This window comes from Leptinotarsa decemlineata, unplaced genomic scaffold (genome assembly GCF_025532065.1).
Source record: "Leptinotarsa decemlineata unplaced genomic scaffold, Ldec_3_MD MMD2_tig00026330_RagTag_RagTag, whole genome shotgun sequence".
Classification (NCBI taxonomy): Eukaryota; Metazoa; Arthropoda; class Insecta; order Coleoptera; family Chrysomelidae; genus Leptinotarsa; species Leptinotarsa decemlineata.
In genome coordinates this window covers 2,467,603-2,485,848 of record NW_027412690.1, presented here as the reverse complement: position 1 = coordinate 2,485,848, position 18,246 = coordinate 2,467,603, and the positions used below count along the sequence as shown (strand labels likewise).

The 18,246-nt window shown below is 37.0% G+C and overlaps 1 protein-coding gene and 1 pseudogene across 4 annotated transcripts in view; one reads left to right on the top strand and one right to left on the bottom strand.

The window, feature by feature from the left end:
* Window positions 1-18,246, bottom strand: part of LOC111505234 (uncharacterized) — a 65,317-nt gene that overhangs the window by 11,786 nt on the left and 35,285 nt on the right. For 2 of the 4 annotated variants that reach the window (XM_074182822.1, XM_074182821.1), the window contains exons 5-7: window positions 13,054-13,239; window positions 9,564-9,800; window positions 59-282 (exon numbers count right to left, since the gene is read on the bottom strand). In XM_074182822.1, coding sequence (XP_074038923.1) covers window positions 59-282; window positions 9,564-9,800; window positions 13,054-13,239 — 647 coding nt within the window. The remainder of the gene's footprint in view (window positions 1-58; window positions 283-9,563; window positions 9,801-13,053; window positions 13,240-18,246) is intronic. The other 2 variants (XM_074182823.1, XM_074182824.1) reach the window with 2 other exon arrangements.
* On the top strand, window positions 13,308-14,910 carry LOC111505230 (small ribosomal subunit protein uS5 pseudogene; annotated as a pseudogene).

The window sequence follows — 18,246 nt, the reverse complement described above, 5'->3', positions numbered from 1 at the left end:
GTGGAAAAAATCAATTGTTCGTGTAGTATTGAAAAAAGTATTCATCATTCTTCATTACCTGCTTATCCTCCTCCAGAGTTGGGAGGAGATCGTCCGTAGAGTGGGGACTTGGAGTGGGCCCAATACGCATCGTTGAATTCGTCCCTGTACCTGACATCTTCGAATATCTCCTTTCCAACTCCTTGTCCTCCTTCTGCTGTCTTTCTCTCTCGTAGCGACGGGCGCTGTAGCTTCTTATAGAGTTCATGCTGTGAACTGAGGCTATGCTGGGGCGTCTTGAACCTAAAACGGTTGAGAAATATTTTATCTCAACCACAACGAATAACTCTTGGGTGTTTGTAGATTTTTAGGAGAGAGAGAGAGATGAAAGTGTGCTGGAACCTTAACTGAAAAAGTATGATTTGTCTACATGAAAATCTTCATCTTTCTCGTATCTTTACATGTCATGCAGGTCATGCGGAGGCATTAGGTAATGAATTCAACTTGTAGGAACAAGTTTTAATGTTTCTCAAAAATTTGGCATCACAGTTATAGCTATCAAGTTGAGTTATATGAAATAGGATTATTGAGAGACTCCTGAAAATAAAGCTCTTCATTATTAATTCATAAATGTGGTTTTGGCAATAATGTTATGAATTATAGGCATAGTTGCTGCTAATCACAATTTCATAAAATATGTATTAACTAACCTCTAAAAAAATGATTGTATCCTCAAATATAGGGTCTTTCACGACGAGCGTTTGTTAGGAATATATGGAGAACGATGCAAAAGTTGAGGGCAACTTCCTTATTTCAAATGGAACACCCTGTTCTTTATTATATTTTTGAATTTCTCAGCACATTTTAGACCCACTTTGTATAGCAATGCATATACCCGAATTTGTTAGTTTTCGAGATATTAATTTTTTTCTGAAAAATTTGACAGTTAAAGCACCACTCTGAAAAAATCATAACTCATAGATAGTAACAGTTGAAAATGTGAAATTTCACAGAATCATACCTTAAGCATCAAGTCATGAACAGGTCCATCGAATTTTCGAAAATAATTTACAGGGTGGTCGAAATTTCCACCTAAAACATAACATCGAGGAAACTGATGAAACACGATTTTTTCAACACTATTTATTCTATTATTTTTGTATACTACGAAGAAAAAAATCAAATTCATGAAGAATATCCTATACCCAAAATACACCCCTGGCAAGATATATCGGGTTTTGGGAAATATTTGAAATGTAAATCATTCGAAGCAATACCAATCCAAGAAAATTTTGAAAACAAATGAAGTTACAACAAATATGTCAAAATTTGATGCGATATAATTGACCTGTATTTCATAGTTTTCTATTCATGTGCAAAATGTCTCGTTTGGGGTATTCTAATGAAGATTTCCTGAATTTAATAATCATTTATGGTGAATGCAATAAGATAATGGTCGTATTTTTGCAGAAAGATTTCCAAATCTACACAGACCCAATAAAAATATTCTGAGAAGACTTCCAAGAAACTGCCGTGATTTCGGATTTTATTCGTCTGTCATCAACAAAAAAAAACACTTGTAAACAATGAGGACATCGAAATTGTAGTTTTGGCCTACTCATTTAGAATTTCATGTTCGTCTATCAAACATAAGTGGCGTCCCTTTAAATATCACCAGGTTCAAAATCTAAAACCTCACGACTTCACGAGTGGAATTCTGCAAATGGTTTCTTATCAAGATACAGGAGGACCCTGAGTTCATTAAAAACATGATATGGACAGATGGAGCCACATTTGCCAAGAATGGTATGTAAATCGCCATAGTAGTTATTTTTGGGCAGCAGAAAATCCAACGCTCATTTGCCAGCGCAACTTCCAGGAATTTTATGTTTATATCTTTATGAAGAGAATTTGAATAGCGATAGATATTTACATATAATTAGGAATGTGGTTGGTGAATCTATAAGGCATGTTCCTGAACAATACCGTTTCAAGTCATGGTATCCGATGGATGGAGCCCCTGCACATAGTACTCGTACGTACCGTTGCTGGGTTGTTGAATGGGATGTTCGAAGATCAGTGGCTTTGCTAAAATGGGCCATTTAAATTTCCTCCTCGCTCTCCAGACCTGACGCCACTGGACTTTTTTATCTGGGGATATATCAAAGAAAATGTTTATGCGGATCCTGTGATTCCTGACTCCATACAGAAAGTTACAAATAGTGGTATGCAAAAAAGAATATATTCTTGTTTAGAACAAAACGGCAATGTCTTTGAACATCTGTTGAAATGAATCACAATATTATATGAATTTAAAGAAATTAAGTTGAATTCTAAAATTAAAGTAAAATCTAACTTAAAAAAATATAAACAAAATAAAATTACTGTATTCGATATCAATAAACAAAGATATAATTCATCTCTCTGATAATATTTTATTTCAATCCATCCATTTTCACGTTGAGTTACATTTTACTAACGACAGGGTTAATATTAGTTCATTTGTTTTCAAAGCTTTCTTGGCTTGTTATTGCTTCGAATGATTCACATTTCAAATATTTCCCAAAATTGGATATATCTTGCCACAGGTGTATTTTAGGTATAGGGCATTCTTCATGAATTTGATTTTTTTTTTCGTAGTATACAAAAATAATAGAATGGTGTATGGATTCCATTTGAAAAAATCGTGTTTCATAAGTTTTCTCGATGTTTTAGTTGGGAATTTCGACCACCCTGTAAATTATTTTCGAAAATTAGATGGACCTGTGTGTGATTCTGTGAAATTTCACATTTTCAACTGTTACTGTCTATGAGTTATGATTTTTTCGATGTGGTGCTGTAACTGTCAAATTTTTCAGAAAAAAATTAATGTCTCGGAAACTAACGAATTTCGGTAAAGGCATTGTTTCACAAAGCTGAAAAATTAAAAAATGTGATAAAATACAGGGGGTTTCATTTGAAATAAGGAAGTTGCCCTCAACTTCCGGTATAACGGAAAGAGACCCGAAGTTGAAAATGTTTTAGTTGAGAAAGCCATTTTGTAAAACCCACTACCACAAAATTTCAAGTTTTTATTTTGAATCGTTCTCCATATATTTCTAACGAAAGATCGTCGTGAAAGACCCTATACATCATTATTGATCAGTAACATAGCCCACTGAAAGTAAATTACTTACTACTAGGCGTGATAGAAAATATCTGAGATTAGTTAATCAATTCGACTCTTCACAACAACACGCAAGGGTTTATTGCGTTTCACTCCTATTAAAACTACACTGAATGAATCCATGTACTTAAAGAAGCCGGCTACTCAACCTTTCAGGTCAGATAGCAAAAGTGTGACTCTACCAAACGCTAAAAACCTGATCCGTCTGCGGCAGGAGGGATACATTGAGCACATACATTGTGCTCTGCTACTGGATCCTGAGCTTCCTTGTGAAAGAAAATCCCTTTGAAGGTTGATAGACTGCGGCACATTTTTCCTCAATCTAGTGAGGACTTGATCATCAGGTAGGTGTTGGGCTCATGTGATGCATGTCAGGAAAATGTTCTGTCATTGCTGCAAGAGAAGCTCTTGCTCTTCATCCAATGTCACAGGTAAGATAGTTGTCGTATTTGTATAGGCTGCCAGATAACAGTGGGAAAACTATTTATCGAGTTTTTTGGCCGTGGTCTGCAGGTTTTTATGCCTGACGTTTCGTCTACTACTGAGCTATATATTATCAGAAGTGATGTGGTAACGGTCGCAGTACTCGATTTGGTGCTCGAGTTGTTTCCGTTCCGAACGCAGTTGTTTTTGGCTGCGCTATGTTGATGACATGCTCATGATATGGCAAGATTGTGAAGAGAAATTTTCAAAATATGGATGTTAAACCCTTTCTTGATGTTAAAAATGTTACAGACCACGTGTGGATAATTTTAGAAAAACACGACGTGAAACTGATTATTAGGCCAATAAAAACTAACAGACGAACCTTTAGCAATACTCCGAGTTTACTGGATTCCTTGTAGCTGCGGGTCGGTCTACATTGAAACCGCGAAAAAAAGTGTAGGTATCCGTCTATCTGAATACAAGAGAAATTGTTGACTTGGACAAACCGACAAATCAGCTCTAGCCGAACATGCTCTCAATATAAAAGGCACTGACATTATCTCATTTGAAGATCCAGTGATACTCGATAAAACTCAAAATTACTAACCAAGAGTATAATATGTAATGGTTAGGTTACTTCAAAAGTTAGTGGGTCTATTCGACCCTCCACCGCAACCTGCAAGGATTTGTAGTGGCACACACCTATTTAAACTCGAACAAATAGACCAGCTTCTTTACGAAGCCGGTTAGTTTGTATGGTGACTGTTTTTCAGGTCAGATGGTAAGAGTAAGGTTCTGCCAAACTCTGAAAACCTGATTCGGTTCCCAGCGGGGCAGGACCCGCTCTGCATTTGATGATTCAAATGACAGTAACATGTGAGAAGGCCTGTTAGACATCGTAGTTTATCCCTGTTATAGTCCAACAACTGTTTGGTGTCGAGCTCCAAAGGGTGAATAAACGTCTTGAATTGAGCCAATCCTGAAAGATTCTGCCAGAAGTCCATGAATCTTCTTGCTATCCAGGTGTTCGATGTTTGTTTGGCAAAGCCTAAAGCGATGACAATGACAGGTTCTCGTTCGATGAAGCTGCTTGCAGCACCCTTCTTTGCAAGGGAGTCAACAGCCTCATATATAATAGTAGTAGCAATTGAAAAATACAGGGATGATTTCAATAGAAAAGAAGAGGAAATGAACATCAATGAAATCTAGCTACCTCTCCTCACAGGTACATACACAAGGTCAGGTAATCGAATTGAAAGATACCAAGCAACGCATACTGATGCTAATATAAAACCAGAGTAAAATACCAGCAACGTAGTTATCACGTTCGGAACGGAAACAACTCGATCACCAACTCGGGCACTGCGACCATTCTGTATCTCTGTATCTGTAAAGTAGGAAGGGGGAGTGTGAGCCCACAGCACTTAAACCACATGAGACCCATTGTACATCCTCCCGTGGAGTTGTCCTCCTAGGTCATCGTCCATCCTGTCCTTTCCAGGAAGGTGGACAGGTCACTGGGAGACATCTCCTTTATATTAACGATAACTCCGGGCACTCGCATAGGACATGTCTGACAGTCTCATCTTGCTGTTCACACATCCTGTATAAAGGTGTGTCCACTAGCCCCATATTATGGAGGTGTTTCCTTGATTGACAGTGGTCAGTCAGAAATCCTACTGCTAGGCGTAGATTTTTCTTGGTCATCGCCAGATATTTCTTCGGCACCAGCTTTCCAGGGTCGCCTACGGTGATCCTGGCAAGATTGCATCCTTTAGGGATCCCATCTCTTGAGGGATTGAGCATGGGTGTGACGTTTGGCTAGTTCTGCAATTGTCGAAGTCATCAGGCCGTAGGTGCCACTGGGTCCTAAAATTCTTAGTCCAGCCGCTTCCTTGGCTGAAGAGTCCGCAATACGATTACCTTTACTCCTGTCGTACCCTCTAACCCACTGAGGCTTTGACTAAATCTTGGTGGCACTCTAGTACGAGCCCTGAGGTAACACGTTGTCTGTTCAAGGCTAATAGGGGTTGTCTGCTGTCAGTGCAGATTGTTATGTTTATGCACGAAATTCCTTTCTCAGTTATTTCTTTTGTGGCGATTGAGATACCAGCCAGTTCTGTTTGGACCACGCTGGTATTTTTTCCCATCCACCACTTAATCCTTAGGCTTAGTGATCTGGAGTACACTCCACATCCTGAGCCCTCTTTGGTTTTTGAGTCGTCTGTATATATGGGTATTAATTTGTAGCATCTGACTTTGTGTTGCGTTTTATTTGTATTTTGTAGGGTTTATTAAACACAAACCTGGGTTCAATTCATCATTGGTTGCCTGCAACAGAGGTTGCGCAGTAAACGCTTCTCGCCATAGGCTCAGCCTCAATTGACCCATACCTACTTCGAGGTTTACACCAGCCGTGCGCAATCGTAGCATGGCCATTGAGGCAACCTCGTTAACGTACAGGTCCAGAGGGGTCAGACCCGTAATTATTCCGTTGCCGCGGTTGGTGTTGTTCTCATGGCTCCTGTGATGTTTAAACAAGCCAGTCGCTGTATTTGATATAATTCTTGGATGGCCGTTGCTTATAGAACTTTCGGTCCCCATGCAATGACTCCGTACGTAAACATAGATCTTATTATTGCAGTGTAGATCCAGGTGACCACACGGGGTGGAAGACCCCATGCGCATCCCACTGTCCTCCGACATTGCTAATAAGCCACATATGCTCTCTTTGCTCTACTCTGTAGGTGAGAGTTACATGTTAGCTTCCTGTCGAGGATAGTACCCAGATGTTTCACCTCTTCAGAGAAGTTCAGTTTGCTTTTGAAGATTTCGGGAGGTTTCAAGCCCGATAAACTTATTTTCCTGGTGGAAAGGACCATCTCAGTCTTCTGCGACCGTTACCACATCTTCTTGATAATGTCTACCACAGCAGTAGAAAAAACGTCAGACGTATGAAAACCTGCAGACCACGTCCAAAAAACCACCCAGAAAATAGCTTTCACACAGCATTCAATTCATCTATGGATATTATGAAACAAAGTACGCCCGTCGTATATCTGTCTGTACGCGATAAGCTCAAAAACAACGAATTTTCATACGATTTTCAGCATAAAACGAAATAATTCAAGATGAAGTGGTATGTGTATAATTTTGCAAATTTTTCTGTGAATTAATTGATGTATAACAATATTATCAGTTAGAAATTGTAGCAGTGATGCTACCAGTACCGGCTATCATCAAAAACACTGCTCAATCCCAAAACACTTGCCAAAACAATTTACTACATATTACTCTTTTCTATAGGTCTACAAAAAAGTCCCCGATGTCATATGTCTATCTTTCAAGGGTAGCTCACCATATCTATTTTGATTACCACATATTATATGGTTGACTTTAAGAAACAGTATAACTTCTTCTTTTGGTGGAAATAATTGCAATACTGTTTTCCCACAAGTTGCATGCCAGTCTTGCATGCCAAATTCAGACTCGACAAAGACAAATAAAAAAAATTATTCGTTGAACAGATTTGTCGAATCTGCTACCACTTATAAGCGTATACACATAACATGCATTGTGTGGAGTGCCAATGTCTGTATTAGTTGTTTTCCGAATTATATTACCTTTATACATTTGTCATAGAATTTCTACAGTGATTCATTGTAAAAATACTCTGTGTAAACAAAATGCATTATCAAAAATTAACGCAAAAAAGCCGTCTTCACCTTTGCCATCTTGCTTTCTCCGTGCTGCATAACTATTTATTAGTGGTGACAGTGGTTAATATAGAAAAATACAGATAGAGGGTTCTTCGAATAAAAAAATGTGATGAAACTGAAGTGATATGATGAGTTAGATCGATATCTCTGGTTACGAGCCAGAAAGAACACCAACGAAATGATCGTTTTAAAGAAGTAATTCGCAAATATATATAATTCGAATATAACTTGAAATTGATAAAAGACTTTGGGGCTAGTGCAAGTGCAAAAACTTTGTTCTCAATTTGACAATTCACTCCAAATAGGATCAATCCTCCAAATATATAGTATAAAATCTATAATTTGGGGCAAGTCAATTACAATTGATTCAATACAAGCAAATTATTCCCTGTTATATTCAATTCAGTATATACTGTTCGTTCTAGTTTGTTTCTTCTCTTTTCGATCACCAATTTTGATAAATTTCGTCAATATCTGCTGTAGTGTTGATAATGGATGTACACCAAGAGTTTCAATGAAACAAAACTGAACAAAAATGCAGCGGAATACTATGGAACCCATCAATCATTGATCTAGTTCGGCATCTATCTTGCATCAAAAATTTTTCCTTCAATTCACCTAGAGATATCAGATCCAATGACTACCACAAGAAAATCATATTTAGTCAGAGCAAATGATTTTTCTTAAGGAATAAATAAATTACTCCTGACCATGTGATGCACTGTTTGAAACCTTTGTTGTAGTAATGAATATTACTGAAGTTTTTTCCCAACACCAAACCGTTATTCTAACAGCTCGACACGTGTTTCGATCACCAAGTGATCATCTTCAAGAGAAGGATCAACAGTTTGAATTTCCTCTTGAAGATGATCACTTGGTGATCAAAACACGTGTCAAGGTGTTAAAATAACGGTTTGGTGTTGAAAAAAACTCCAGTAATATTTACTCCTGACCAACAAATAACCTCAAGAAGTTTTCAATAATAATAATAATACAACAAGTCTTTATTATTTAAAAACAGGATTGAATAAATATATACGGAAGTTGATATTCTTAGGTTTATTCTTAAATGGAGAGCGAGGTTCAGTCCAATTTCTGAATGAATTCAACAACTGAACTGTTCTTACAGAAACAGAGAAAATAGAGACTATCCGATAAGCCACACCATCGAAGTATGAATTAAAAACTGAATCATCTTCTATACCCTAGAAAATCTTGATTGAATACGAGAAGAGTACCCAAAGAGAAAATGCCATTGAGTAATCCATCAGTGATTTAATAATCTTAGAGAACAATTCGTTCAGGCCAATCTCAACAGCCCTATCAGAAAACAACTATTCCCCTGGCTAATATCCGACAGATGTCAATGTAGGATTCTCCATAGAAGAAATTCCTGCATATGGTGTTGACGATACAACTATCGAAATCAAATTTCAATTATCAGAATACACTTGCAGGCCAGTTTCGGGCTATTTGGCTACTCTTCAGTGCAAGGTAGTGCATCAACATGGAGTCGATGAACGACAAACAACATATTTGTCATCGCCCCATCTGCCCGTGAACGATGTAACCAACCGCATATCCGACTTCATGTTGATGATGGACAATGTAGGTGAGTTGAGACTAACCTGAACGAATTGTTCTTTCAGATAATTTGATTTAACAGTCATCGAGTATGTACCCTTACTATATGTGAAGTGCTTCTTTTCCATAAACGAGTTATAGGACGATTCGTATATACGGTTGGTTACCTCGTTCACGGGTAGATGGAGCGATGACAAATATGTTATTTGTCGCTCGCTCCATCTTTGTTCGAGGAATGATACAGTGAATGGAATTCGATTTTCAATTATGTATGTGTTCAAGTATGACCCCTTAGTATGTGTGAAACCAGTAATTTACTTCAGAATATTTGTTTGTTACTTTCATTAATCGTAGGTGTATTCAGTTGAGCCCCTCCATAACTACAGTTCAAACTTTCGCACCAATTATAAATTTGAGTTTACAAAGAATGTTCTATCAGTACTCTTTTGAGAATTCATCTAGGTTATTTCAAGTTGTTTTCACCTTTTCATGAAATAATAATAATCTTTTTGATCCCGATGATCCCGTAGTTTCAATAATATATTTTCTGTTATTTGTAATTGACATTATATAGTGCCATTGTGGTCACTAGAAAAAGCTGAAAATTTATCAATAATGAGTATGCCAGAACAATCGATGAGTTCCATAGTCTATCCACACTCAGAAACTAAATTCAGAATCTGCTATACCAGGGATGATTTTGGTATCATGTATTTTCGCGACTTCTAGAGGGGGCACGTGACAATAGGAGAGCAGCAAGATGGCGGCGGTGCGGGCCGCACCTGCACGTGAAGCGGCTACTGAATGGACGGCCCCAGCACGGAACCCTGGGGCACTACTAGCCCTCCGCGACTGAATGCTAGCGAACGTTCGGCGACTAGACGCTCTCGACGTCTCGCTGCGGTCGATGATAGGCAAGGGTAAGCCTGGAACAATCCTCGCCGGTAATTTTTTGGCTTGCGTCAATAAGGTGTATATACAGGGTGAGTTATAATGAGATCGTCAAACTCTAGGAGATACAAGTTTGAATTGTTCTGATAAACTAGCATTTGAAAAGAAATGATATTCATAGCGCAAATATCAATATTCTGCATGAGAACATGATTATTTCATCACAGAAACTACGCTTTCATAGTTTCAACTTAAGAGAAATTATTTTTCTATCCATCGACTGGCCAAAACAACAAAAGATATTATCGACTATTGATATACATCAAGATATAGAAACTCAAGTTTTTTCCGGAGAAAAAGCAGATATGTCTTACAAAAATAAACAATACAAGTTTATTATTAATCATTTTCATCCAAATAATGTTCCAAATAATGAACAATAACGTTGAAATTGAACGGAAAAACATGCTATTTGGGAAGAAGTAAATTTGAACAGATACCTAATGTTAATTTTTGTTTCCGAATAAAAGTATTATTTGGCAAAATTGACAAATAAATCATTACGCTCGTAGTAAAATCAAATTCAATAGATAGTAATAAAATTGTATGAGATATTTTTCTAATGACAATTTGACAAAATATTGATGATAGTTCATAAAGAGTTATTGTTTCAAATTTTATATTTTCTACACTGTATATTGTTATTCTACGACATTATGAAATTCAATATGGATGTTGAAGAATTGTGTTAGTTGACAAGAAAAACAACAAGATTAGAAAGAAAAATTTATACTATTCTTGACAAAAATGATATGTATTTATAAAGTGGAAATAGATATCACCAACATCATTTGTTACTTTCATAACTTCAGGAATATCACGTCTTTTCAAACTTCATAGTTCCTTTTACCTCAAGTTGGTAAACATACTTATGAATTTCATCGGCTCATCCCATTCCAACTCATCCTTTATATTCATACAATTAACGAGTAGCGATGTAGAATAATTTTCATTTCTTACTTGTTTCTGTCCATTATTATGCCAATAAAGTCGTGCACATTGATCATTTAATTTTTTATCAAATGTGTGTTCTTGAGAGTACACAGTGTAAACATCAATTAGACAACCGACCATAAACATAGAGATCACATGGTCCAAACCTGAGAAATGTTTTTTGTCCATTGACAAAGAATCTATGAATTTATGAAAGTTTGAAAACTAGTCAGAACAAAAAATTAACCAATAGCGTGAGACAATTTGGACGAATCAACAAAAAACATTTGCTCGTTTGGTTATCACTTTTCAATGATTTTCTTTTGAATTTGAATTTCAAACAATAAGTTGAAAATTTTTAATTTATTTATTAACATTATATTATATTATATATATTAACATTAATATTACTATAAGTTACGAGAAGGATTTGAAGCTTTATTTGTTAATAAATTAACAAACAGATGGACTAGCGATGGGAGCCCCACTATCTAGCATTATATCCGAAATATACCTGCAAACCATAGATGAGAAAATGTTAACAATAATAAAAACACATGATGAAAAGAATAATGGTTCAGATACGTTGATGATGGACTGTACATATCACGAAAAAATGGAATAAGAATAGATAAAATAACAAAGGAAATTAACGAAATAAATGAAAAACTGATTTTCAGCATAGAGGAAGAAAACAACTCGAAACTTACCTACCTGGATATAACCATCGAATATAACCACAATAAAACACAATTTCAAATGACAATATACAGGAAACCAACACGAACAAACTCCACCATACCCGCAAGTTCAAACCATCCACCATCACACAAAATGGCTGCCTATAATGCATCCATATACAAAATGTTAAGGATAACAATTAGCGATGAAGCCCAGAACAAAGAACGGAAAATCATATATCAAATAGCGAACGAGAACGGATACACCCAAAAGACAATAGATAAGTTAGAAAAAATACAGAACAAGGATCAAATCACTCCAATAGATAAAATAACACGATGGACAGCATTCACATACGTAGGACACCAAACCAAAAAACTAACAAACATCTTCAAACCCCTGAACATCAACATCACATACAAGCCAAACACGAAAATAACACAAAAAATAAACAGCTATGAAAAAGAAGAAGACAAAAACCTAAACGGGGTGTACATCATACAATGCTCGGACTGCAATGCTCTATCTAGATAGAAGAGTGCCTAGAAGATGACAGCACGACCAGCTGTCGAAAGCGCTCGCAGATAATCAAATAGAAGTCATAGAGCTTCAAATCCTTTTTGTAACCTACATTAATAGTAATAGTATATATATATATATATATATATATATATATATATATATATATTAATATATATATATATATATATATATATATATATATATATATATATATATATACTATTCCACAGTCCACATAAATGTGGACTGTTCAAGAAATAAGGTTTCGCGGGCGACGTATATTTGATTAGCGATTGTTTCATTTTTTCATGTTGGTACACTCGTCTCGGACATGTGTTCATAATTTCAGCTGTTTAGCATATTTAATTCATTGGTGAGAGACATAAAAGTTAAAATTATTTTGCGTGTTCGTCAATTTTCTACTATCGAAATAAAAATCAAAGAATTTGCATCGAATGTTGTGAAAGAAATGGAATTGATTGCCTAAAAATACTGGAAATGTTGACAGTGTCATACGGTGATTGTACTCTGGGTCAGATAGCGTATAACGTTGTGTAGCGTTCCTAGTTCAATTTCATTTTCAAATGTTTGGAGTACAAACTGAATAGAAAAAAGTGACTTTTGTATATACATATGGAAGTAATTGTTTAAAAAAAATTTTTTTTCGTGTAATTCTAGTGCATTATCAATGAAAATTATATGCTTGATTCACACATTAAATAAAATAGTTTATTTTAGAAGTTAATTAATTTTTTCGTCATTTCGGAGGTTTCATTTCATTTTAAAATGGAAAAGTAGAAAGACAACATGCTTTTTTTCCCTAAAGCTAATCCCTTTTTAAAACGTTCCTTTTCGAATCAAAAAAATAGTCGAACGTTACCAGTTTACTTGACACTGGTTTAATAAAGTGGGACCGATCAAAACAACTAAAAATCTAAGTAGAAATTAGACAAAAGTTATTTTATTCATTCTATATTAAAAAATAGTACCAGTCACAGCACTTATTGTCTGATTTCCAAAGAAAATCATCAAAATAGTTCCTCGCATCCCAGGACCATCTCAGTAAAAGGATTAATTTTATATAAACCTTACCTGGATCGCTCGAGTAGATTATTGGTGGGGCCAAATTAGCATTACCAAATCTGTGACGTCTGTGATGTGATCCATACAAATTCTGATTGAATAAATGAAGCACGAAACATATAAGACCAGACAAAATGGCTATACCTGATAGGACTCCAGCAAAAGTGGAGAAATTCGATGTTATGACAGCAACATCTGCAAACAATAGTAAAAATGTTAGTGTGGATATCAGTGTATATTTGTATATATTTGTACCTTATAATATGTTGGACATTTGTTTGTCCATATTTTGTATATTTCATACATATCCACGTTCTGATTTATTTTTTCACCAAGTGTTTATATAGGGTATTTCATTAAGTGGTTCCTATCTTTGAATTTAAATGAAACAAAGGTTCGACAACAATGTTGGAAGAAGAATTATACAATTACACACCACGGAAACCGCCACGGTGGTTGTTGTGGTTTCCGTGGTGGATTCGGTAATAGTGGTAGAGGAGGTGGCCCATGGGGCCCCAGAGGTCGTGGCCGTGGGCACGGTAGAGGCCATGGTCGCGGAAAGGAAGATCAGAAGGAATGTGTACCTGTAACTAAGCTAGGATGGTTGGTAAAAGATGGTAAGATCCGCTTTTTGGAGGAGATCTACCTGTTTTCTTTGCCAATCAGGAAGTATGAAATCATCGATTTCTTCATTGGCTCAGAACTGAATGATGAGGTTTTGAAAATCAATCCTATTCAGAAACAGAATCGTGCTGGTCAACGCACTTGTTTCAAAGCTTTCGTAGCTATCGGTGATAGCAAAGGCCACATTGGTTTCGGGGTGAAGTGCACCAAAGAAGTTGCCACTGCTATCCGCAGAGCCATCATCTTAGCCAAGATTTCTGTCGTACCAGTCCGTAGAGGTTACTGGGGTGACAAAATCGGTCAACCACACAGAGTGCCTTGCAAAGTCACCGGTCTGTAACTGTACGTCTCATCCCAACTTCCCGTAGTACTGATATCGTGTCTGCCTCCGTTCCCAAGAAACCACTGCAGATGGCAGGTATTGAAGACTGCTATACATCAGTCAAGGGCTCCACTGGTACGCTGGGTAATTTCGCCAAGGTAACTTATGCAGCAATTGCCAAGACGCAAACCAGGAGTTTGCGAATTACCTTTACAAAAATCACCACAATGAATATGCAGCAGCACGTACTGAAACTGCTTTGATCTTATTTAACAGCAATGTTGTAATGAAAAAAAGTGATTGTGAGATATCATCAAAACATGTTATTCCTTTGAAAGAACTATTGATGCCATAATGCGTGGAATATAACGGCATCTCTGAGTGGAGCGCATCCGAAACGTCCAATTTTCCAAGACTCTGGCGCATGAAGCAGGCTAAATTTGATCGATGGCGTAGGATTGTTAGCTTTGAGAACCTCTGTGATTTGTGGCTTATTCACATACACCTGCGACTCAAGAAAAACCCACAAGAAGAAGTCTAACGGGGTCAAATCGCACGATCTCGGTGGTCAGTTCACCTCACCTCTACGTCAGATGACCATAACCCTGAATCGCTCGTGCAGAATACCCAATGTGGCATGAGCTGTGTTGGCACGTAGCGCCGTCCTGTTGAAACCACATGTCGTTGGTGTCCAGATCCAGAATTCGAGCGCACAACAATACAGTGCTAAGCGATCTACATAATGCGCTAAACAGGGATGACCCCAGATTCCGAGAGAGGTGCAAACACAAGAGGCCAACGTAGCAGAACCAGAAACCACCCCGAGAGTCGCTATCAGGCGGCTGCGGTAAGTATAAAAAATTCTCAACCAGATTTCAAATTCACTTCATTTTCAGATTCACTGAAAAACAACACTTGCTCGCGACAAATAGACACTAGTCTCAGGTTACTTTTTTGGGGACCCCATGCAAAAATTCAGTTAGAAAGAAAACATTACATTAGAAAGTGAAAGCACCTAAAGGTTGACTTTCGACTGAAAGAGGACAGATGTCAATCTTGCTGAAGTGCCTATCAGTAAATTGAGGAGCGCTCCGGAGGAGCGGGTGTGGATGGACGAGATGGGATATTCTGCACACAGTAACCGTGTCGGCAAGGTTTCAACTCAGGGCACTCAACCCGGAAGGGGGCGTGGGGAAGTCCAGATCATCAAATTCAGGCCAAAAAAGTTTTGGTAATCATCGTCTTACAGTACTCGCCATTGACAGTGATGGCCTGGCCAACATCGTTCTCGAAGAAATATGGACCGATGATGCCGCCAGCCCTAAATCCACATCAAACAGTGACTTTTCGGTATGCATTGGACACTTTTGAATCTCATGTGGATTGGTATCGTCCCAAATTCGACAATCTTGCTTGTTCACGTACCAATTCATTCAGAAGTGGGCCTCATTGCTGAAGATGATTTTTCTATGAAAATTAGGGTCAGTTGCCAACTGTTCCAGAGCCCATTCAACGTGCATACTTCGTTGTTTATGGTCGTTTACCTTCAGTTCCTGGTGGCGACCGTAACATGGGTAGAGCGCACGGTACGTTGCCCGGACTGAACACCCATTTTGATAAAACAATTTTATTATTTACACGTATTGTTCAATGCTATATCCGTCCATGGAGAACGAATGACAACTAATTTGATAGATGTAGCTTTAACAAGATAGCACTTATAATTCGTCAAAGTTCGGAAGACCCCGTTGGAAGACCCTATATTTTCAATTCGTCAATGAAGATTGTCATTTGTATTACGCATTATTGATAAAAGAATTGGAAACATTCGTCATTGTTATTATTATTTATTACTCCATTCTTATAGTTTTCTATGGAGAAAATGCAATATAGTTAATAATTCGAAATGATATTACAAAACCAACGCAACCAACCAGCCTTAGGTCTCATCAATAGTGTTAGGTTGAATCACGAATGTACTGTTGGACATAACTATTTTCAAAGGATCCTGAGTAAATAATGGTGATGATATCCCCCTCACGAAGACGATATCTATGAGACTCAATTCATGAATGTCAAAGATAAACGAGGCGGTCACTTTAAAAGTGAAACTTCAACATCGACCTCTCAATAAGATTCAACTTCTTTCTTCATCTATGGCTTCCACTACACGGCAACTAGATGAAAGCTCAAAAATAAATCATTCATGACCCACCATCAGGCAACGCTGTTTCGATCCCGTGAAGTCCTATCAGTGGTGCTGAGCTGAACCACGAATGCACTACTTTCATGGAGCTCTGGTTTCAACTAGTTGCCATGCAGTGAAGGCTACAGCGAAAGACAGAGGACGATTCTCGTTCGAAGGTTGATGTTTATTGGTTCTGCAACTGACTGCCTTGGAGAGTCTACTTATAATTCAGCTCATCGTGTTGAGATTTTGAATTTTCATTATCTCCATCACAAGATTTCAATCACTACATCCTTTTTGCGTACATTACATTCCATATTAGGGTGATTTCATAAATGACATTCAATATAGGTTTGAATTTCTACAGGGTGGATGTTTACGTGCAAAACGTAATTTGTCGACATAAATTGTTATGAACATAGGTTTCACGGGCCAGAGTCATGATTAGAGAAAACAAAGTTTAGGCTGGTAGGTCATGGTCGAGAGTTTCGTCCCCTACACTCATCATCAGTGGTATGTGCGTTGACTATGAGGACGAAGTTTAGATGTCGAAGTCTTAGCGACGACTGACTCATCAACAGAAGTAGTTTCTAGCGATAATAATAAATTTTCAATCCAATTTTCAATCAGATATATTTGAGAACCAATAACATTTCACTACTAAAAATATATTAATAATTTATTTTATAATAATAATGAATTAGAAATGATCACCTGAATAATTAACTTTAATAAACCCTCAACACAAAGTACAAAAACTGAATTATTTTATAATATTATGTGAAAAGTCTCTCACAGTAGTTATATTTTCCATACAAATAAAGTGCTTCAAGATCTTTCCATCAAACCCATTTTGTTACTACTTATTTGATACACTTCAATTAATCATTCAGTCGTTGTTGAGACTCCGAAATATAACCTTCGTCCTTGCAGTACATACTACTGATGAAGCCTGTCGCAGTAGTTGACGAAACGTTTGATAATACACGTTCCATTCGACCACGGCCTGCCAGCCTGGAAACTTGAAAATCATTCCAAAAATAAACATGAAGATACCCGCAGAAACTTTCAAAACAACATGTGAACTGTCCCTCTTTTTGAAATAACAAGTACTGAGGAGAAACTAATTTGTCATCACCATCTAAAGTAAAATTCTCTCTACAGTTTGGTTTTCAAACGATTTCTCTAGATCAATTCAAATGGTGCTCTTGGGCAGATTTCTGACGTAAACGAACACCCAATAATAAAAAAATCGATATCGAACTTGTCATATTCTTAACAGGCTGTTGTTTGAAAATATTTTTTTCCGTCAGTTGAAGTTGCGTCATCGCTTTGACGTAAAACAAGCATGGTTTGGTTACGCAAGTGATAAACTCAATCAAAAAATAAAGGAATGCTAAGAAGACAAATTCCGTATTTTCAGATTGTTGAGAAATCAAAAAACGAAAGGCAGAAAAATGTCTGAAAAAAGAAAAAATGGATTCTTGTACCTGTTTCGAGTCGTAAATCCCAAAATGTGCTTTTTTGGCTTGAGTGTTTCTATTGAAGCGTGAATCTATCCCAGTTTGCCTTTTAGGATTTTTAGGGAAGAATAAATTCAAAAATCATGACTCTTCACACTTCAAACAGGATTGACATTGGTAAAGAACTATTTTACTTAGTTAAGTTGCTGATGATTGGTGTGTTTGAGAACCTTATTAACACAAATGGTATCAAGAAAGTTTGATGCCACAAATGCTATGACAGAATCAATGAGAAAGCTGCTAGGTTCTGAATCTATATTCTACGTGACCGAATATGCGTCTTCTGTAAGTACACTAGGAATCACACGTTAAAAGGTAACGTGTGATCCGCGAAAGTTATTCGCGACGGAAAAATGAGAGAAAGTTTTTTCAAAAAATTCCAATTCCAATCATAGTAATTCAGAAGTGAAAAATGACTGGTAGATGAGATACCATCAAAATTAGAAAAATACAACGTTCAATTGGGGGAATTTTTTTCACTGTATACTGCATATGTGAAAAATTCCCCTTCCAATAGGTTTTTCGATTGTCTGTCCAACATTGTC